The sequence below is a fragment of the Orcinus orca genome, chromosome 10 (assembly GCF_937001465.1).
Source record: "Orcinus orca chromosome 10, mOrcOrc1.1, whole genome shotgun sequence".
Lineage (NCBI taxonomy): Eukaryota > Metazoa > Chordata > Mammalia > Artiodactyla > Delphinidae > Orcinus > Orcinus orca.
In genome coordinates, this window is record NC_064568.1 from 47,364,783 (window position 1) to 47,387,853 (window position 23,071).

At 49.2% G+C, this 23,071-nt stretch overlaps 2 protein-coding genes across 9 annotated transcripts in view; both read right to left on the bottom strand.

Annotated features, from left to right (window-relative positions):
* Positions 1-10,115, bottom strand: part of ACVR2B (activin A receptor type 2B) — a 29,581-nt gene extending 19,466 nt beyond the window's left edge. For both annotated transcript variants that reach the window (XM_004277900.3, XM_033402112.2), the window contains exon 1: positions 9,511-10,115. In XM_004277900.3, the coding sequence (XP_004277948.1) occupies positions 9,511-9,562 (52 nt within the window). In that variant the 5' untranslated portion in view covers positions 9,563-10,115. The remainder of the gene's footprint in view (positions 1-9,510) is intronic.
* Positions 10,116-14,097: 3,982 nt separating this feature from the next.
* Positions 14,098-23,071, bottom strand: part of XYLB (xylulokinase) — a 49,062-nt gene continuing 40,088 nt past the window's right edge. For 5 of the 7 annotated variants that reach the window (XM_033402120.2, XM_033402113.2, XM_033402114.2 and 2 more), the window contains one exon: positions 14,098-19,407. In XM_033402120.2, the coding sequence (XP_033258011.2) occupies positions 19,370-19,407 (38 nt within the window). In that variant the 3' untranslated portion in view covers positions 14,098-19,369. The remainder of the gene's footprint in view (positions 19,408-23,071) is intronic. The other 2 variants (XR_004475755.2, XR_004475756.2) reach the window with 1 other exon arrangement.

A 23,071-nucleotide genomic window follows, 5' to 3' on the forward strand; every position in this document is an offset into this window, starting at 1 on the left:
TATTTTCAGGACCATATATAGTACCCAAAGGGGATACCTCTACACAAACACAACAACTGAGATACCAGTGTAGAGATAAGACTACCCATAGAAAGTGTCAATTGAGAAGAACACTGACCCCAAAGCAGAGTCCTGAAAAAAGTAACTTCCATTCCAAAGTGTAATTCAAGAGGAAAATTCACTTTTTACCAACTTTATTATTTCAGACCCTTAGGAACTGAATTGTGTCCCCCTCCAAAATTCATAACCACCGATGTGACTGTCCTAGGAAATAAGGTCTCTAAAGAGGCAATTAAGGTCAATTAAGGCCATATGGGTGGGGCCCTAACCCAACAACTCTGATGTCCTTATAGAGAAGAAGAAGAGACACCAGGAGTGTACCCAGAGAGAAGGCGGTGTGAGGACACAGCAAGAAGGCAGCTATCCGCAAGCCAAGGAGAAAGGACTCACCAAGAACCAATCCTGACAGCAACTTGGTCTTGGACTTCAAGCCTCCAGAACTGTGAAAACTAATTTCTGTTGTTTAAGCCACCCAGTCCATGGTATTCCATGGTATAGAAGCCTGAGCTGATTAATACACAGACAGTGCACATCACCTGTACCATGTGGGAAAGCTGACTGGGACATCATTTACACTGGAAACAGTACCCTTAACCCACTTCCACCTAACTCCACGAGCAGGGCCTGACATGGGAGCTCACACAAGGAATCCCAGTAAAATGGTAGTGAAAGAGTAGAGAGCATGCAGAAGAAGGGACTAGGAAAGCAGGGGCTTTGGAGAACAAGTCGTCTCAAATTGTCTTCTTTAATTCTTCAGCCAGTTAAGGCAGAAGATCGTGCGAGGGAACGTGGCACACACTCAGCCAGGAATTGAAGCTCACCAGAACCCGTTCTGGTGTGAAAAGCCTCTCACCAGACTCTAAAATAATCCTTTTACAAGTTTCTCCCATACCTCCTACCACCATTATCATCACACGTGACTTCAGGATCCCTCCATGCCCAGAGCCTGTCAAACACACAGGGTGCACCAGTATAGCCCTGCTCCCCACCACCTTCGGCAAGAGCCTCAGTCTCTCTGAGAGGTGGAGGCAGCATGGAGCCTAGCTAGTGAGCACACACAGACACACACATGCACAACCACCCCAAACCCAGACCATATCCTGGCTAGTCCACTGCCACCTCCCCTTTGTCGGCACGGTAACCAGGAGCCTCAGACGTGGGAAGCAGCCTCTCTGGCGCTCCCGAGATACCAAGTCAGTGGAAGTGAGCACCCTCCCTGTCCGGGCACCCTTCATCAGGTGGGCTATTTCCAACCTCTATAATCTAACATTACACAGGACACACACACCACCACCATCACCACCACCACCAAGACACAGTATAACCATGTATAATCGTTTCTCGATATCTATCAAAATTTAAAATACACATGTCCTGGGGCTTCCCTGGCAGCACAGTGGTTAAGAATCCGCCAACCAATGCAGGGGACATGGGTTCGAGCCCTGGTCCGGGAAGATCCCACATGCTGCGAAGCAACTAAGCCCGTGCGCCACAACTACTGAGCCTGAGCTCTAGAGCCCGCGAGCCACAACTACTGAAGCCCACATGCCACAACTACTTTAGCCCATGTGCCTAGAGCCTGTGCTCCGCAACAAGAGAAGCCACGGCAATGAGAAGCCAGTGCACCGCAACGAAGAGTAGCCCCCGCTCACCGCAACTAGAGGAAGTCCAAGAGCAGCAATGAAGACCCAGCAGGCCAAAAATAAATAAATAAAAGTAAATAAATAAATAAAAAGACTGAGGTAGATCCATATACATTAACAAGATTGCCAGAACAGATCTCTGAGTTTAAAAAGCCATGACAGGGACTTCCCTGGCAGTCTAGTGGTTAAGACTCTGCACTTCCAATGCAGGGTTCATGGGTTCAACCTCTGGTTGGGGGAACTAAGATCCCACATGCCGCACGGCACAGCTAAAAGAAAAAGGCCATGACACGCGAGAACACGGACGCAAGTCACAAAACATGGTGAGCAAAAGATGGACATAAAGCAGTTCATCCTGTAACGTTCCATTCATTTAAAGCACAATGACAGGCCAAAATAACATATGCTGTTAGAAGTCGGGATAGTGGTTACCCTTAGGGGTTTAGGGGTAGAGACTGGAATGGAGCAAGAGAGGGCTTGCTTGGGGAGAGGGCAGTAAATTTCTGATTCTCGATCTGAATGCTGATTGTATCAGCATATTCAGTTTGTGAAAATTCCTCAAGATGTCACTTATGATAATTACGCTACCCTATACATATTTTATATTTCAGCTAAGTATTTGAAAAAGAGTAATACCATTTTAGGTTAAAAAAAAAAAAGCTTTATTTCTCTAAGTACTTCTATAGATACATATGTCAAACGTCTAGGAGATATCCACCAACCTGAGAAGGCTCACTTCTGGAGGAGGACTCAGATGGCGGACCAGGCTGGTAAAAGACACCCCGGTTTTATCTGTAATATCTAAATTTCTGCAACTGAATCCGTATGTATTACTTGTAAAACTAAAAATTAATAAAATTTTAAATGGGAAAAGAAGTTATGGCCAATGTGACCACCACTCAACTATATGTCAGCGTGGCTAACCAGGAGACCCCTGGATGAGGGCAGACTTGGGAGGGGTTTTTCAGGGTAGGGGAGACAGGACCGCATTGCCCTGGCTCTCCTCCCCCACGTAGTCCTGCAGGACCCACTCTCAGGTAGCGGGTTCACAGGAGGGGCCAGCCAGGTGGGAAGGGAAACCAGAATTCACCTAACTTCTCTGCCCCTCTATTTTCTAAGCCCCAGCTGCAGATGAACCCTGATCTCCTCTGCCCTCAGGGCACAAAGGGCTCTACTTATGAGGCCTGGACCACAGGGCTCTCCTCTAACTCCCACCCACACTCCCACCCAAGCCAGCAGTTCCAAGGAAGGCCCTGGTCTGCCTGGCTTGTGAGCACCTGAAGGGAATGTAAAACTTGGGTAAAAAGGAAATTCCCAAACAGGATATAAAGTAAGGGTTTCTTAACCCACGATTGCCAGCCCAAGGCTCTGAGAACTCATGCATGCTTTCTGAATCAATGAGGGGGAAGGGGGAAGGAGGACTGTCAATGACACTGGACATTAAGAGGCATTGTCCTCATACCTAAAAACACTGGGCACCACTGCAAGCCAGAAGGAAAAAACATCCTGGCATCAACACTCAAGAGCGTCAGCTTCCAAGTCAGCCTCCTGTTTTCACTGGTTCAGGTCTAGGAGGTAAGCAGGGGCCCCTCCCTCTCCTCAGATGGACAGACAACAGCTGTCTGGTCACATCTTCCGAAATGCTGGGCCCAAGCCCCAGGAAGCAGCCTCCTCCATCCTCCAGCCAAGGGCTTGGGTTTCCAAGCAGCCTTCCTTTTTCTTCCCCGGAACTAATTTTAGCCTCCTTGGTTGTCAGAGTGGAACTGAAATAGTCGAGAAACGTTTGCAAACAAGAACATGCGCTCACCTCACAGAACGCCTCAGCTCCAGCCCAGAAACCAGGCAGAGAAGTCCCACTGAGTGGCAGGCCCAGCCCCTAGAAGGCCCCTGGGAGGAGGACTCACATGCACCCACTGGGGCAGGCTTCCTTTCCAACCCCCAGTCCCAGCAATCACGTGCCCATGAATGAAAACACCCAGCTAGGGCTGCCAGTCCCTGAGAGAGTTTGAAAAAGGTGCATGTATGTGTACAGCCAGACTGGGATAACCAGGGCAAGGCATGGGGCTGTCCAAATGCGGGAAGCCACGACTGATCCTGGGCCAGGGGAGGCACAGCTGACCCCCAAACAACCTCGGCCTGCATTACCAGTTGGTTTCCAGTACCTACCATTGTCTCAGACAAAAACAGCACTGAGAAACTTTAAAAACAGACTCAGAAGAGGGCAGCGGACTCTACTCTCCCCCATCCCCGCCCCCACCCAACAACCTAGGCCTCCAGGAGCAGCACCACCAGGACCTCAAGGACCAGGCACCTCTGGGGCTGGGATGGCAGGCCTCTCAGTCTGGTGGAGAAAGGCCAAAAAGGAAGCCCCAAACAAGGGGGTGGGTGTCTATTCCGGAACAAAGAACAGGTGACAGAATGGAAGGGAAGGGAAAAAAAATAAAGAATCTTGAGATGGCAACAAAGTCCACTTTGGAAAGACTCCAAGAGATGGAAGCAGAGTCTCAACCCCAGCAAACAAACAAACAAACAAACAAAAATCCTTTAAAATAAGCACTTCACACACCAGCGACATGGAGAACTTGGAAACTGAAGCTTTGGGAGTGCTTCCTCCTACTCTAAGAAGCGTCTGTAATCCGTTGCCAGTTCAGCAAGCTGTGTTTTGCCGAGTTCAAGATCAGAGAGGAGACCCCATAAAGCTCCCCAGCCGAGCCACGAGTAGGTGGGGGGAGGAGCGGAGGACAAACACGGGCTGCCAGCCTGCCAAGCACAACCAACAGGCGCCGGTAGAGATCAACCCCGGGGTCTGGGCCCGCGCGGTGCGGGCGCAGTCCCGTCTCCCGCCGTGCAGTCTACCGCACCTCCCCGCGGCCAGGGTGGAGCCGCGCACCCGTACCTTTGGGGAGAGGCGGCGCCCCCGCCCCAGGGTCCACGGGCTCGGAGCTCCAGGCCCAGGGCGGCGCCGCCTCCCCAGGGCGCCCGGCAGCCAGCCCGCTTGCTGGGCTCGCCGGGGAGGGCATGCCCGGCGCTCCGCTAGGCCCACGTCGGCTGCCAGGTGCGCGCACAGGGGCGCCGCGCGGCGCAGAGGCCCCGGCCCCTCGGGCGAGGCGCGCTGCAAACCTGGCGGCGCGGTCAGGGTGGTGGGCGGGGGCGGCAGGCAGGCTGCCCGGCCACCCACAATCGCCGCCTCCCTGAAACACGAACCACTTCTGAGAAAACTCAAGGACGCCAGGATTCTTTCCTCGGTGGCCAGCAGGACTCCCAAACCACGAGTTCGAACCAAACCCTGAGGCTGAAGCAGGAATCTCCTAGGTTTTGAGAATCCAACCTCCCACCCTGAATCCGATGGGGGGGGGGGCGGTGTGCGGCGGGGGGTGGTATTAGCCATTAACCCCACCGCCCACAACTCTGTCCCTTTAAAGGCATGAGAACATTCTAGATCAGGTTCTCAATCAGGTGATCTGTGCCCCCTCCACTCAGAGCGTTTTTGGTTTTCGCGATTGGAAGTGCTACTAGCATTTAGCGGGTAGAGGCCAAGGGATACTGCTAAACATCCTACAATGCACAAGATGCCCTCCACCCCCCCCACACACACACACCAAAGAATCATGGGGTCCAAACTGTCAACAGTGTCAAGGTTTAGAAACGCTGCTCTAGAATGAGGTCTACCCAGCCAGGATCCTGCCTGAGGGCTGTCTACCCAGTGTCGTTCTCAAAAGTATTACCCAGACCAGCTCCCCCCGACCTAAGCCGCCAGATCCCAGGCCCTGGTAACAGGTCAGTATCTGCAAGTAGATCTAAACTCTGACCTGATGTCTCTTGGTCCTCACTTGCACTACCCTAAGCTCCCAGGTAGCAGTACACAGGCACTCAGGGGAGGGCTTCCTGAAGGAAGGGGTGGGGGTGGGGGGTGGATCAGGGGTGGCATGTGAACACTGGGCAGGGTCACAAAAGGCAGAAGTAAAGGAGAAGTCATGCCCAGTGGCTAGAACAGGGTAGGTGGAGGCAGCAGTGTGGGAACTTGCCCAGTGCATAGCCCCCGGCCAGGACTGGTACAATGGGCAGGGCAGCCAGGGCAGACAGGCCTTCACGGAGTCCAATCCAGGGGGCCATAATTAGCTGGTATCAGTACAAACAGCGAGTGTGCACAACGTATGCACATACTCTCACATGGGTTCTCTTTCTTATTTGCATTTGTTTTCTGCGGGGGAAGGGTCCACAGCTTTCATGAGATTCTCAAAGGGGCCCATGGTGTAGGACGGGCACTCTTCACTGGGCTCCCTAGAAAGGAAGTTCCTTAGGCGAAGCGCCAGGGGAAGTCCAGGTGCTATTTGGGAATTGAGATGCCCAGAAAGACCCTGCAGAGCAGTGCACCACAGCAGCCCACCCAAGCTGTGGGAGGCCATGGGGTTCCAGATCTTATGTCCTCACCCAGGTGGAGAGCCAGGGAGTCTGGGTGAGTTTCTTACCTCATCTACCTTGGAAGCATCTCTAAGAGCTGAGGAGGGTGCCCACTCCTCCCAAAGGGCAGCCCAGCCAGCCAGACAGGGCAGAGTCTGGAATTCTTAGTAGGTACAAGGACAGGTAGCAGAGGACACCCTTCCCTGGGGAAGGGCACCAACAGCCCATGACTCTGTGGTCCGTATCCTTGACACCTACCACTACACTGGGCCTGAGGGTCACTTCACTCATTCCACACACACTTCTCCCCTGAGGAAATGGACAGTATCTTTGAGTCAGAGAGAAGCCCACCTATGAGGACAGCTTGGAGCAGTCAAGGCCTGCACTTCCCAATGTGACAGACAGGAATCAGGTCCTCCTCCCCAGCCAGCGGCTCCTGACATTTCACTCAGAACACTCTCCAACCCACAGGCCCTGATCTAAACCTCAAGTACAGAGACAGATGTCAGGAGTTCTTGCGGGATACACAGATGTGTGTCTGGGATATCCACTGCAAGGCAAGAGCCAGATGACTTGTTTCCCAAGGACACTGGGCCAGGCACAGAATACAGAAGACGTGCAAAACTAACTAACACTGATCTTGTAACAAGTACCCTGGACCATTATTGCAGCATCAATTCTGCCTCTTCTTTTAGGCCTGCACCATCCAACACGGTAGCCGCTAGCCAAATGAGACTACTGAGCATCTGAGATGTGCAAAGTCTGAATTGGGATGCTCTGTAAGTATAAAATACAGAGTGGATTTTTATGACAGTACAAAAATTGGAGAATGTCTGTTTTAATATTGATTACAAGTTGAAATGATTATTTTATATACATTAGGTTAAATAAAATATACCATTAAAGTTAATTTGACCTTGTCACGGACTGAATGCGTCCCCTCAAAATTCGTACGTTGAAACCCTAATGCCCAATGCGATGGTATTTGGAGACGGGGCCTTTGCAAAGGGTTAGACTGGTTCATGAGGGTGCAGCCCCCATGATGGGGTTAGTGGAAGAGGAAAAAAAACCCCACAAACCCCCCATCTCCCCACCCCAAGCACCAGGTAAGCCCATGTGAGGATGCAGTGAGAAGGCAGCCATCTGCAAGCCAGGAAGAGGACCCTCACCAAAACCTGACCATGCTGGCACACTGACCTCAGACTTCCAGCCTCCAGACTGTGAGAAAATGAGTTGTTGTTTAAGTCACACAGTCAGCCCAAGGAGACTAAGACACACCTGTTTCTTTTTCTTTTTATTAACATAAATACCAGAAAAATTTAAAGTTATATGTGTGGTTCACACTATATTTCCGTTGGACAGTGCTGTTCTAGATCCTCCTTCTACAAGGGCACTGTGTGCTGCAGGGAGTGGTGGTACTTCTAAACAGCAAGCCAGGAACTTGAAGGAAGGGTATCAAGGAAGTCAAAGGAACAGGAGGGCCAGCTCTGCTCCCACCTGGGCTTGTCGAGGCTCTTCCCATAGTTCTTCACAAGTCAGGGCAGTGGCCACCAAAGGACTGGCTGGTGTCACCACTAGAAACACCCAGTGACCCCCACTTTCCTCCAGGGCAGGAACACAGGTTGGTGGACTCTGTCCTAACTCTGGCTGCCCCACGTTGCAAGATGCACTGCTGAGCACTGCCCAAGCCAGGGAAGAGAAGGGAAATACAGTCCTTCCAGGGGTCCAATCCCACCCTGGCCCTGGCCCGCATAATCAGGGAGGGACCTGAGACTGGCCAAGCCAGACAGTGATAATTAGGGAGAGGGTTTTGGTCTGAGGCTGTCCTTGTCCTGGGAGGAGGCCCCCTCTGCAGACATGGTCTTGGAAAAGCCCAGCACCTACAGGAGGGATCCACAGACAGTCAGGTGAGCTGCTGCGTGCCTAGTAAGTCGTCAGGCTGCAGCCCTTCCCTCTAGAGGCCAATGCCTTCCTTTCACTTCAGAGATCTCATTCTTGGGGAAAAGCAGCTCAAAGCAGCACTTAAAAGGCAGAGAAAGGAACAGGTTCAACACCACCAACTCTCGGCATCTACGACAAAGGAAATGTCTCCAAAAGATCCATGACACCCTTTCCATATTGTGCCCAGGTACCACTAAGGGGTCTCTATCCTTTGGTCCCTGCACTCAGGCTACGCAGCTCCAAAGCCCCACTCGGAGAACTCACTTGCCTTCGGTGCCGACAGCTAAACCCTGCTACACTGAAAAGGAGGCGCGTAGAGTGGGAGTGGGGATGAGCTGGAGATGCGCGTTCCCCACCCACTCAGCAGCCGGGGGATCCCAGCCCCGCCCCTGCACGCCCGGCCCCGCCCTTCGCGGGTTTCCCAGACTCTACGCTGCTGCCACCGCGGGCGTCTGGGGACCCGCGCTGCATGTGTAATGGGGGCTGGGAACAAAGACGCGCAGGACCAGGCTCCCGGGCTGCAGCACACCGGCCTCTGAGACCGCCCCGGGCTTCTCCCTGGAGCTTTAATGCGCGGCTCCCCACGCTTCCCAGGGCTACCCGCAGCCGTCCGAAGCCGAGCGCGGAGCCCGTCCCTGCGCGCACACTGGAGCAGGGCGCGTCCCAGCACCGCTAGAAGAGGAAAATCAGTGCTTCGGCCTGGGGGAAAAGCGGTCTCCCAGCGGAACTCCGCTTTATACACCCGCAACCACACACCCTCAAACACCCTCACGCGAGCCGAGCGCTGGCCGCGAGGGTCACCCACCCCCGCCACGTGCTTCCCGGTGGCCAGAACGAATAGGGACCTGTTGGTTTGTCTTCTCGCCCCACCTCCCCTCCCAGGAGCCCAAAACAAAGCAGTCCCTCGGGGTGGCCGCACCTCGCGTCCCGGGGCGCCACAGGGAAAGCGGGCGCAGGTAGGAGCTGGCGCCAACGGCGCGCCTCCGGGGGAATACCACGCAGACGCTGGTGGGATGGGGTGCAAGTGACTCCTCCGGGCTGTGTGAAGCGGCCCGCGTCGCTTCGCTACACCTAGTGGCTCTGAGGGTCAAGCAATCCTGCCCCCAGCCGCTGCTGCACCTACAGTCCCGCTACCCCCCGTATTAGATCTGCCTGCCCCGCTTGACCACCTTCCTCATGCTTGGGATTTTCTCTCACTCTCCCTCGGTTCCACGCACCTGTGTAGCCTGAACCCCGACCCTGGGGTCGCCTCCGCGAACCGGAGCCCCGCAGGCCGCCGCACAGGCAAGATCATCCCCCCAAAATCAGCTAGCAGGGCGCCCCGCGAGCCCCCCGTCCCCGCCCCGGGAGATGCAAGCTGGGTGCAGGTGGTGAGGCGAGGAGGCCGCGGGCCCGCCCTTTGTTGGTAAACACAGCACGGCGCCAGAAGCCGCCCCGCGCCCCCCACGCCGCGCCCCGTCCTTACCGGCGCACAGCGATCCCCAGAGGAGGGCGAGGGCCGCCCAGGGCGCCGTCATGTTCCGCGGCGCCGCCCCGCGGACACCCGGAGCCCGCGGGCAGGGCCGCGCGGCGCTCCCGGGGCGCGCAGGGCCCGGCGGCGGCTGCGCTCTTCTTCCCGCTCCTTCCTTCGGTCTTGTTCCCCGCGCGCTTCCCGAGCCTTCGTCCCGGGGCAGCGTGCAGGCTCCAAGGGCCGGACGGCGGGGCCGGGCTCAGGGCCACTGCGGACGACGCAGGCTTCGGCCCGGGCTCCGGGGCGACGCGGGGGCCGGGGGGCGGCGGCGGGGCGCAGGCCGGGGCGCGCCCGACTCAGGCATAGCGCGGCGGGGCTGGGCCCGGGCCCGGGGCGCAGGGGCCGAGTCCGGAGGGGCCATGAACGGGGGGAGGGGTGGGGGGAGGGGAGCTGAACTGAGTCCAAAATGGCTCCTGAGCCGCGGCCGCGGAGCCGAGCCAGCGGGGAAACCCGGATGTTGGATACAAAGAGGCGGGCGAGCCGGGAGGGGAGGGGGTGGGAGGCGGGCCCTCCGGCCGCGTGGTCCGCGCCCCCCTCAGGGGCGGGGCCCCAGAGAAACAACAACACGGAGGCCCCGCCCCACGCCCGCGCCGTTCCCGAGGCGCGTGCAAACCGCAGGACTGGAGAGCGAGGCAGGGCGAGCTGGCAGAGATCGCGGTTTGGGCCCGGGACTCCGGGACCCCGGGACCCCGGGACCCCGGGACCCCGGGGCCGCGGCACCGGGATTCTTGCTTCGCGCGCTGGATGGAGCCCAAGCTCCCGAACGCAGCCTGCCGTGCGACCCCTGGGTGCTGGGCTGCCCCCGGACTCTGGCCTGAATTCCCCTCTGCGCCACCGTTTCCCCACCTGAGATGGGGGTCACAGTGAACCACAGGAGTCGTGTCTTTATTGATGGATGAACTACTCGGCAGAAAAAAGTCTGATTTCTCTGAAATGACAAGTGGTCCCCCACGTCTGCAACCCAACCCCCCGCCCACACACACACACACACACACACAAAGGCACAGCTGGGGATCTTGGAATTGGACCCATCCAAGTGAGAGAGGGTGCGAGCCCCGCCCCGCAGAGCAGCAGCAGGTGGAAAAAGGCCTATAGCAACTTTCTTCTTTACCCTTACCCCAAATGTTCTAAGCACTGCCACCCACCTGCCCTCCCCACCCCTGCACTCTGCACCTTCAAAACTTCTCAGTTGCCTCTGGTCCCCGCAGTTGAACTTGTGTAGCGAATGTCTCGGCTATCCTCTTCACTCCCCAGCTTCCTCCTTGGGGGCCTGTCGTTCTCTGTCTCAGATTCCTCCGTCCTTACCACAATCAGAGCTTGGGAGGGGGCATGCTGAGGCTCCCAGCTCAAGAGGGAAAGCCCCCTCACAGCTCGGGGATGAGGCGCAGAACCCTCGGATACAGAAATTGTCCTCCCGCCTCTCCTGATTTGCCACAGCCTCTCTCGGAGCAGGGCAAGAGCGGCCAGGCAGGAGGTGGTGCCTGGAAGTCTGAGTTGTTTCACTTCTGAGCCTCAGTTTCCTTCTACAGAAAGTGAGGAGGGGACGTCCCTGGTGGTCCAGTGGCTAAGATGCCGCACTCCCAATGCAGGGGGCCCAGGTTCAATCCCTGGCCACCGAACTAGAGCCCATATGCTGTAACTAAGAGTTCACATGCCGCAACTAAAAAGATCCCGCACACCACAACTAAGGATCCCACATGCCACAACTAAGACCCAGCACAGCTAAATAAAAAAGTATTAAAAAAAAACACCAAAAGTGAGGAGGCTAAATATATAAGGGGGGAAATGTGAGGAGGCTATACTTTGCATTATTTTAAATATCAGGAATCTTATTCAAACGAAATCTTATGTAAAACTCCACCTTGTAGAACGTTTATTGCCTTGATTGAAGTTGAAACGAGGGTCCACCACCCCCAGTTTCCACAGCACCAGGAACACCTCAGGGACCACACTTTGGAGTCACTGATAGACTATAGGAGGCTATACTGATAGACGCATGATGGCAAGGAAAGCAACTATGTCTTTTCTAGGGAAGATAAGTCACTGCTTCCTTCCTACTGGAAGGTAGCGACTATAATCCGTGTGCCAACAATTAGATTGGCTGGTTCTTCTTTTCTGCTTCACATCAAGTCGGGTATCGCAATAAAGGCTCAGGGTGGTCCAACTTGCCAACACATCTGTGTCTCCCACCCTGACATCTCTGGGAACTCCAAATTTGTATAACCAACTCCCTACTTGACATCTCTATTGGGTAGCCTATCAGGTATCTCGAAATTGCCCTAGCTAAAGCAGAGTTCCTCATTTACCCCATAAAGCTACTCCTCCAGTTGTCCCTGTCTGAATCAATGGCATAACCAGCCAGTTGCTCAAACTGAAATTTTATGTCATTCTTGATTCCTCCCATATTCAGTCCATCAGCAAGTTGGTTTCAAAAACACATTCGTGGGCTTCAGGAAGCCACGGGAGGATTTTGAAGAAGGGGCGAAATGTGAAGTGAGTTTCTTTCTTTCTTTCTTTATTTTTTTGCAGTACGCGGGCCTTTCACTGTTGTGGCCTCTCCCGTTGTGGAGCACAGGGTCAGCAGCCACGGCTCACGGGCCCAGCCGCTCCGCGGCATGTGGAATCTTCCCGGACCGGGGCACGAACCCGTGTCCCCTGCATCGGCAGGTGGACTCTCAACCACTGCACTACCAGGGAAGCCCGTGAGTTCCATTTTAAAAGATAATTTCAGTTGCTATGTAGAAGATGTATTTTAGCTGGGCAAGAATGAAAGCAGGTGACAAGTCATGATCTCTTTCAGTTCACTGCTGTTGCAGTGGTCCACATGTGAGATGCTGGGTGGTGATAATATATATGGAAGAGAACTGGCTTGATGCTAGATGTGTTGGGGGGTTTTTTGTTCGTTTTTTTAAATTTATTTTTGGTTACATTGGGTCTTTGTTGCTGTGCATGGGCTTTCTCTAGTTGCTGCGAGCGGGGGCTACTCTGCAATGCGGTGCACGGGCTTCTCATTGCGGTGGCTTCTCTTGTTGCAGAGCACGTGCTCTGGGCGCGCGGGCTTCAGCAGTTGCGGCATGCAGGCTCAGTAGTTGTGGCTCGCGGGCTCTGGAGCGCAGGCTCAGTAATTGTGGCACACGGGCTTAGTTGCTCCGCAGCATGTGGGATCTTCCCGGACCAGGGATTGAACCCGTGTCCCCTGCATTGGCAGGTGGATTCTTAACCATTGTGCCACCAGGGAAGTCCGATAAACTCTTAAAGTAACCACAATTTTTGTAATTTTATTTGGAGACCTCTTCACTTAAATACACAGAAGTGGCCCCAGACTCTCTCAGCTCCTGAAAGGCCCTTGGTTAGAGATATGCCTCAGTGGGTAATTATGAGAAATACAGGGCGATATACATTAGTATATATTAGTGGGTAATTTAGGTACAGCAATGCATTAAACAATTTCAGGGGGTACCATTAATAGGATGGGTGCATGGCTTTTTTGGCAATACAATTCCCCTAAAACTTACCCATTTATTTCCAATCTGTCCCATGTGCCGTCAACATCAAAAGTTATTTCCCAAACATTTCAAACTGTTTTCTTTTCTTCCTTGCCCCCATAGTTCTTCCCACCCTCTCTCTTAACTTAATGGTGGTTACCTTGAGGTCAACTAAATTAATTGTCTTGGATGGAAAGGTAACTGTCTATAACTCTCAAAACAGATTAGGTTATGCTGTGCTAATGGAAAATCCCCAAACCCTAGTGGCTCAAAACAACAAAATTTATTTCTCACTCATACTGCGTGTCCATTGGGGGTCACCAAGCAAGCTGTACTCATTATAATAACTTAGGGACACAGGCTAATGGAGGCAACATTTTGATATGTGCTTCTTTACTGCAGAGATAGGGGAAAGAGAGCCTGGTAAATTACATCCAAGCTCTTAAAACTTCTACCAGATTCCGAGAAGATGGGGGGCTAGGGTGGTGGCTGCATAGCTTTTGAATCTTCCAAAATTCTCACAGAGCAACTACATAGAAGAAAAAAAACCCCAGAAAATCCATGCACATTTACAATAAAACTAGGTAACAAGGTTTCCCCCAAAATACCAAAATACAAGCAAATAGAGATAACTACAGACTATCAACAGCAATAAAAAATTCATGGACTAGTATCTGTACAAGGGGAAGCTGAGGAACACGGTGGAAGAGGTACCTGGGAAAAACAGAATCCCAAAATAGCTAAGATATTCATTGGAAAGCATGGCTCAATAACTTTAGAACAGTAGGTGAAACTAGGAGGGGTTTTCTCCAATCCAACAGCAAGTGAATGCAAAGAGACTCTGGTAAGAATAGAAAGAGCTAGAACAGTCTGTCCCTGTGAACTCTTAAAACTGAGCAGCCAAGCCTCCCTTTTAGGTCAGGCTCCTCCAAAGAGGAGAAACTTCTGGAAGTGGAACCAAAATCAAGTTGGATAAGATGTTTTACTTCCAGCCATCATGCAGTAGCTGGAACGGTATTTGCCCTTTGGAGCCATAACAAGAAAACTGGACAAAATATAGGAGGCAACTATTTATTTCTGGACCTTGTACAATCCTCTAATCCCTGGGGGGAAAAAAGGCAGTCAAAGTGAGGCTTATGATTGCCCCTGCTTTCTGCCTGGAGACAAATTCCAGTCCACAATGCAGGAAGTGCACCCCAGGCAGAGCCTGGCAACCTTGTCGAGTTGGGGACAGAGAGAGAGGTTGGAGCTCAGGAGATGGGGAAGGCTGCAGCAAACTGACGGGGCAGAGTACAGGGTGGAGGGAGCTGCAGAGAGAAAGCTGGAGGTCTTGCAGAAGAGTCTCCTTGGGGCTTTTGCTGAATTCTAGGTTTCACATACATAGAATGAAACTCCATGAGGTGAAGGAAGAAAGCAAGCAAGCTGAATAGCTCCAAGACTGGCACAGGATAGTTTTTAGTTCTAACCAGCCAAAGTGGAAAGTCCTCACTGAACACCCAGGACACTGAGAGTAAAGACTCAGAGGGTTACTCCATGGCAGTGGAGCTAAGCTAGCCCTAGAATCAAGGCTACTGTAAGCCCACACTACCAAGCCTTGAAATGATCAAGCTGATCTATAAGTAGCTTAAATACCTACCAGACAACAGGTCAACATTTTTAAAGGAATTTAACAAATCTGGCACTGTATAATAAAAAAAAATTTAATTAAAAAAATTTTTAAATTACTAGATATGAGAGGAGGCAGGAAAATATGACCCATCAGGAGAAAAATCAGTCAACAGAAAAGAAATGACATAGATGATGTCATTATCAGTCAAGGCATTTTTAAAAGCTATTATAAATATGCTGAAAGATTTCTGGGAAAAGTGAACTTAATGAAGGGAGAATAAAATGTCTCAGAAATGGACTTTCTAGAGAGAAAATAACTAGTGTCTTTCTAAAAAAAGATTAATTAGGTGGAATTGCCATTTTTTCCTAATGCGTGATCTGATCTTCGTTACTACTTCTGTCTTTTTTGTTCACTAGTTTATTATTATTACTGCTTTTTGAGTTGTATTTTTAATTCATTTAACTCTTACACTTTTATTTGTATCAATGTTACTGCATTTTAAAGCTATACTTCACCTATCACTGCTTTAATTATACCCATAGATTTCATTATGTCTTTTTTTTTTTTGGCTGCACCACGCGGCTTGCAGAATCTTACTTCCCTGACTAGGGATCGAACCCAGGTCCTGGCAGTGAAAGCACCGAGTCCTAACCACTGGACCGCCAGGGAATTTGCTCAATCTTTTTTTTTTTTTTTTTTTTTTGCGGTACGCGGGCCTCTCACTGTTGTGGCTTCTCCCGTTGTGGAGCACAGGCTCCGGACGTGCAGGCTCAGCGTCCATGGCTCACGGGCCCAGCCGCTCCGCGGCATGTGGGATTTTCCCGGACCGGGGCACGAACCTGCGTCCCCTGCATCGGCAGGCGGACTCTCAACCACTGCGCCACCAGGGAAGCCCGTAAGCTTTGCTTTTTATAATTTGTATGTGCCTGGTATATTTTTGTCCACCCCTTTACTTTTTAGCCTTTCTGGATCACTTATTTTAGGTGTGTCTCTTGTAAATAATAGACGGTAAGATGTTAGTCTGTAAGCCAAGCTGAACTTTTTTTTTTAATGATGAGTTGAGTTTTCATTTACTGATACGACTCATATGCTTGTCCTTATTACATTCACTCTGTATATGATGCTACACTTACTTTTTCCTTATTTAAGCGTTGATATTTGGTTTGTCAACTTGAAATGATATTCTTTGACTTGCACATATTGCCTTTGCAACAGAGCTCTTTGTACTGTCTTTTTCCTTCTTTTTGATTTATTTAGTTATGTTACTTCTACTGTGTCAAAGCACATGCCATTTGATACTCTTCTTCCACCCTTATCCCCACTTTCACTTTGGTCTTAGATCTAAAACTATTCAATGCTCACTATGAGTCCTTGTGCTGAAATTTCCCCAATCATCTCCTAGCTGGACGAAGCTTGTTTTAGTAGAATCCTAAGGGGGTTATGAGTACAATATTTCCTGAGCTCTTTTTAAACATCCTTGTTACTTAAAGGGCAGCTTAGCTGGACACAAAACAATTGGTTCATATGTTTTCTTTGAGTTTCTTGAAAATGTTGCTCCATTGCTACTTGCTTTTTGAAAAGTTTGATGCCAACCTGATCTTTCCTGTGTAAGAGACTAGGCCTTTTGGCCTAGAGAATATTCCCCCTCACCTTCAAAGTGTAATAGTTTGCTAGGATGTGTCTCAGTTGATCATTCTGGGTCAATTTTCCAAGTAACAAGATAGGCCCTTTCAAGATTCAGGAACTTCCCTGGTGGTCCAGTGGCTAAGACTCCATGCTCCCAATGCAGGGGGCCCAAGTTCTATCCCTAGTCAGAACATGCCACAACTAACACCCAACGCAGCCAAATATATAAATAAATATATATATTTTTTAAAAAGATATGGAGTCAGGTCTTTTGTTTTCAGGAATTTCTCTGGGGTTAGTTTTAAATATTAACTCTGCTCCATTGTCTTATATTTTAGCTTCAAGAGCTCCAACTTTAACTGTGTTAGTTTTTCTTTGCCTGTCTTTTTTGTCTATCATTTTCTTTCTGGGCCTTTCCAGGTCTTCCTTTATATTGTTTTTGCTGTCTTAGCTTTTTTCATTCCTATCTTCTATATGCTTTATGGTACTTGCTGTCGTTCCTATTTTCATTTGGGTATGTTGTAATGCAGTCTTCATTATCTAGGGTGACTTTACCTTTTTGTTCAAATTCTTTCCCAAGTTTGGTCAGTTTTCTTTCCATATACGCTTGTTGCTTTTTCATTTTTACTCTGCGTTTCTGAATTTCTGATCTGTGGTATTCTTTCATATCCACCGTTGTTTTTTATTTTAAAGTTCATGTTGGAGGGCTGTTAACAGTTTACCCTCTTTGTTCCTTTTTATTTGGTGTATTTCATTAGCTTGAAAAGTTATGATTCTCACTTTGTTTTCTTCCCATATTTGTACAAAGTGAGTTCCTTTTTCTATTTATGTTGACGTCCTTGTAATAATGGGCAACTCTATGGGGGCAGGGGTAAAATGGGGAATGGATTGAGTGGCTTTCTGTTTCTTGGTAGAAAAGATACCTTTTATTGTTGGCCAATAATGTAATTTCTTTAATAAGTAATGTCTAGGTGGTGGCGGTGGGGAGAGTTGTCTGTTTTCTTCTGAATCTTTTTTTTTTTTTTTTTTGGTGGTGTCGGGTCTTGGTCGCAGCCCGTGGGATCCTTCGTTGTGGCACGTGGGCTTCTCTCTAGTTGTGGCATGCGGGCTCTAGAGCATGCAGGCTCAGTAGTTGTGGTGCAAGGGCTCTAGAGTGCACAGGCTCAGTAGTTGTGGCACACGGGTTAGTTGCCCCGTGGCATGTGGGATCTTAGTTACCTGACGAGGGATCAAACCGGCATCCCCTGCATTGGAAGGTGGATTTTTAACCACTGGACCACCAGGGAAGTTCCTCTTCTGAATCTTTGACCTGTTGTTGATAGGCTGTTATCTTCAGCTTCTTGTTTCCCTTTTTGCCTTTATCCACCAAGCCCGCAAGGGACACCACTCCCTTTCAAGATGACTTCAGCTTTCTCACAAGTGATATCTCTGGTCCTACTCATTTTCTAAACCTCTTCCCTTGACTTCCCACCAGGGTAGTCTCTGTCTCTGCTCTGCTCCGCCAGGTCTCAAAGCTGTTGCAGCATTTTCCTACTCTGGGTGAAATCACAAGTAGTTTGGTTTAACTGAAGTCCCAACATAGGTGTGGGCCTGCAGCACAAGAAAAATCTGGAGGATTTTGCAGGAGGCAGACTTTCTATGGAGGCTTCTGCAATAATTTGAGCAAGGAATAAAGTAAAACAGGGAGGGATGGAGAGAAAGGAACTGTTTTAAGAGTTACCAAAGGAATAACAAAAATCACTTGGTGACTGATCTGATGTGGGAAAGCAGATATCTGAGTTTTGGGTTTGGGTTCCTGAATGAATGAATGAAAGGATGGTTGGTGGTACCAATTCACTGAAACAGGAACTCTGGAGGAGGAGGTTTGGGGAAGGGTAAGGGAAGATAAGCAGAGTCTGGGGCTTCCCTCGTGGCACAGTGGTTAAAAATCCGCCTGCCAATGCAGGGGACATGGGTTTGAGCCCTGGTCCGGGAAGATCCCACATGCCACAGAGCAACTAAGCCCGTGTGCCACAACTACTGAGCTTGCGCTCTAGAGCCCGTGAACCACAACTACTGAGCCCATGTGCCACAACTACTGAAGCCCGCGTGCCTAGAGCCCATGCTCCACAACAAGAGAAGCCACCGCAATGAGAAGCCCACTCACCACAACAAAGAGTAGCCCCCGCTCTCCACAACTAGAGAAAGCTCGAGCGCGGCCACAAAGACCCGAAGCAGCCAAAAATAAATAAATTTAAAAAAAAGATTAAAATGACTCAAAATTTAAAAGAAAAAAAAAAAAGGATAAGCGGAGTCTGAAGTACCCCTGTGAGAATGTTGGCTGACTCCAAGGAGAGTTGTGGCTGGAAACATAGAGCTGGGTGTTACTAGTATATAAGTAGCAGTTGAAGCCCAAGGCTAGATGAAATCATCCAATAAGAGAGAATTGGAGGGAGAGAGGAATGAGAACAGAGATTTGGGGCCCAGCAATCATTAAGGAGTAGACAGAGCAGAAGTAACAGTAAAGAAGAAAGAATGAATGGTAGATCAGGAAAGTAGGAGAAAAGTTGGAGAGTATGGCTATCAGAAAGAAGACAAGGAGAAAAATAATTACTCAATGGATTAAGACATATAAAGTATGTCAAATGTATCATATTGATACTAAAAATCTAGTTGCTGTTAGAGGATGCTTGGCAATCAACTCATCATCTTGAAAACTAGTGAATAAAGAGGAAAGAATCTATTTATTTTGCTTTGTCTCTCCCATTCTGCTGACTTAGGTCCCGAAAGGGGAAAAGTCACAATTTTTATTGGACATATCCCAGGCTCAGTGTTATCTTGCCTCCTGGGATAAAAGACAGGAAGAGAGATGCTTTCCTGCCCTGGGCACAAGGGCACAGGGACACAAGCTGTGTTCAGGAGGATGTGCTAAGGTGGGCTTTAAGGTGGTCCTGGGCAGGTTGGAGCACCGTAAGGAGTCAGGTGGGCAGGCAGAGCTGCTTACAACAGGGAAGAGGTTCCCTGCTGTCCAAGGCCACGTCTCCAAGTGGAATCAGTGAGACTGGGCCTGTGGAATTCACTCCGGAGGCCCCGGGTCTGGGTCAGGATTCTCTGCTCAAGCATGGCATACCGCTGGAGGAGGGCCTCGTAGACCTGGAGGGGTGGAAAGAGCAGTTTAGGATGGCGAAGGGAAGGTGCTCTTACATCTCTTTGCAACTTGCAATTTAAAAAATTCTACATCCCATGTATTTGCAATTTAAATTTTTTGCTGGGCAGAAAAAAGGAAGTGTCAATTCACAAAAGAAGAAATGCTAGTAGTTCTCAAACCTATAGTTTAAGATCTTTAAAAAAGGCAAATTATGACAAGAAACCAGTTTTTGTTATCAAATCTACAAAATTTTAAAAAATTCTGATGAAGGTACCTGGAAATGGCTGTTTCATTGCACAGCTGGTAGAAGTTGGTGGTGCAATCCTTTTGTAAATCAACTCAACTTTATATTTGTATTAAGGGGCTTGAAAATGCCCATGGCTTTTGACCTAGTTATTCTACTTCTGCAAAGCTCTCCTAAGGAAGTAATCCTAAGTGTAGGGTGCTAGGCCCACCAAAGGTCCTCTTAGACACCACTAAATGTTCAGACTCATAAGACTACCATGGGCCACACCCTGGCCTTAAAAAGGATACACTGGAGAATCATGCATGTTGGCACAGTGGCTGCAGGAGACCATGAACAGTTTGCACAGGTGTCCAGGAAAGGGTATCTCTGCCTCCCTTCCTTCTTCCCTCCTTGCCCCCCAGGTTACAGCTCAGGTGCAAGGAGATGAAATCCACATCTTACAGGTGCAAGAACCACCCTGGCTTTGAAACCTCACTCCCCACAGGAGTATCCCTTGTTAACAACTCCATAGACAAGAGCCATGCCCGTGAGAAGTCACTGCACTCAGGGAGCCCTAAGTATGACTTCCCCTTAGGTATTTATGTTTTCCCATTCCAGAGGCAGTTTCCTAATTCAGGGCCATTTTGACATAGCAATGTTGCCTAGTAACACTGTTGACATTCCACTTTTATTGCAGAGCTAGAACATTAACCAAAAGTCAAATTCTCATGCAGAATAGGGAAAGGTTTTGTTAACCCTTTACCCACATAGCGTTAATTATAATAATTGACAAACTAGAAGCAACTGCTCTAAGACATGGAAAATGCTCGAGAAAATATGGTTCATTAGCCAGATAGAATATTATGCAGTCATTAAAAATAACATGTATGTTCCTGTGCACCTCTGCAAATTGCATGATTAGTGTCTTAGTCCATTCTGGGTGCTATAACAAAAAAGTACCATACATTGAGTAGCTTATAAACAACAGAAACTTGTTTATCACAGTTTTGAAGGCTGGGAAGTCCAAGATCAAGATGCCAGTAGATTCTGTCTGGTGAGAGCCTGATTCCTAGACAGTCATCTTCTTCTTGTGTCCTCACATGGGGGAAAGGGCCAGAGATCTCTCTGGGGTCTCTTTTGTAATGACACTAATCCCATCCTGAGTGCTCCAGCCTCATGACCTAATCACATTCATAAATTCCCACCTCCTCATACCATCGCTTCGGGGGTAAAGATTTCAACTCATGAATTTTTAAAATTAGTTAAAAAAAAAAACCCAGTGGAGGCTAACACAACATTGTAAAGCAACCATACTCCAATAAAAATTAATTAAAATAAATGAATTTTGGAGAAGCCCAAACAGTCTGTAGCAATTAGGAATTTATCTTTTTTATGTGCCATTATCTCCCATTATATCCCAAACATACAAGAGATGGTGTGTTTGTATTCCTAGAGCTTAGCATAGTGCTAGGCACACAGTAAGAACTTAATAAATAGCTGTTAAATAAATGACTATGTGCAAACCAAAAAAAAAAAAAGTATGTATACCTTTAAGAATATAAATTCTTAGCATAGTAAAAGTCTGTAGTAAAGAAATGTTTAAAAAAAAAGTAATAATATAACATGTAAAATATGTCAAACATGAAGAATATTTATGACAATGTAAACACAAATAATATAATAAATTGTATACTGTGAAAAAGAAAAGAATATAAATACTTACACTGTAATGTAGAATATTTAAAGCAGGCTATAAAATTATATATACAGTGTGCTGTGTAGTAAAATAAAACCAAAACCAAAACCAAACCAACAAGGGAAAAAGGACCAGAAAGAAACACAATCCCACATTCTTCCTCTTCATTCTTTTTGTTTAAAGCTGTTTTCATCTGTAGCTCTGTAAGCCTTGCACTTTAGGTCAGCGCATGTGGTCTTACACACAAGCAACACAAGGCTGGCCAAGGGACCCAGATTTCCTTGGGACTCACATATACCACCAGGAGGTCATGCCAATCCCACTCCTTTTTTTTTTTTTTTTTGCGGTACGCGGGCCTCTCAGTGCTGTGGCCTCTCCCGTTGCGGAGCACAGGCTCCGGATGCGCAGGCTCAGCGGCCATGGCTCACGGGCCTAGCCGCTCCGCGGCATGTGGGATCTTCCCAGACTGGGGCACGAACCCGTGTCCCCTGCATCAGCAGGCGGACTCTCAATGACTGCGCCACCAGGGAAGCCCCCATTCCTTCTTAATTTGGTTTAATTGGCTCCAAAGTCAAGGCCTTTAGTAACTGATTACGCAACTAGGGCCTACTCTTGGTGCAGTTGGAGCAGCTCTGCCTGTGAACTCAGACGTAAGAGGGCTGTGATGTCCTCTCCAAGGAGGAAATTGTAACATTCAGTAGAGCCTACAGGGAAAACACTGTTACTGTTTTGAGTTTCCACTTGAGCACACAGAGGTGCCACAGAAAGCAAACAGAGGATGCTGTCCTGCTCTCAAGGTATTTACAATCCAGTCCTCAAATAGGTCACTTATGCCAACAATCACGGACTGTCACTTCTTGCCAACTGGTGTTGAGAAGGATTCCGAGGTTACACTTGGGTTTAATGGTAAAGAGTTCCATGAGGTATTAGTGACTTTGGTCATGGGCAAGCCAGGGAGAGTGGCGGTACACACACTGAGTATCTGCCGCCTGTAATGAGGCAGCTGCAGCTGTTTGTTGCCCTAAAGCTTACCCTCACTACCTTCTTCCTTGCTGGCCTCCTTCTAGAGAGGATGAAAGAGCCAGACTCCACTTCAGCCTTTCTTACAACCAAGGTTGACAGTATAACCAAGTGGTAGTCTCTTGGGGGAGTTGAGGGAAACAGACCAGTATGTTTCTCCCTGAAAAGCAAGAGTGTGTGAGGAGAGACTCCTTGCCTAATGCCACGCTCTGATTTCTGCCTATGAATACAGTTGAGGGGGAACATGATGTTAGGAGAAGCTGCATACATCCTGTGGTCATGTGGAGCATATCTAGTACAGCATTATCCAATATGGTAGCCACAAGCCACACGCGGTCCTGAGCACTTGAAATGTGATGGGCACTATTAGCAGGAAATGCACACCAGATTTCAGATCTCAGCCAAAACAAAAAGGTAAACTATCACATTAACAACTTTTCTTATTGATCACATGTTGAAATGACAATATTTTGGACATACTGGGTTAAATTAAATACATTAAAAGCAGCCACTTATTTATTTTTACTTCTTTTTTCAAAAATGAGACTATTAGAAAATGTAAATGACGTATGTGGCTCTCATGATGTTCTCACTGTCCACTGCTGATCTGGAGAACTTCAGAAAACCTCACCCGTAGCCCTGACACTGTTGAACCACTGAACCAACACGGCAACACCGTCAGACTTCCTGTTGTACAGTAAAGCCATGATAGGGACTTCCCTGGTGG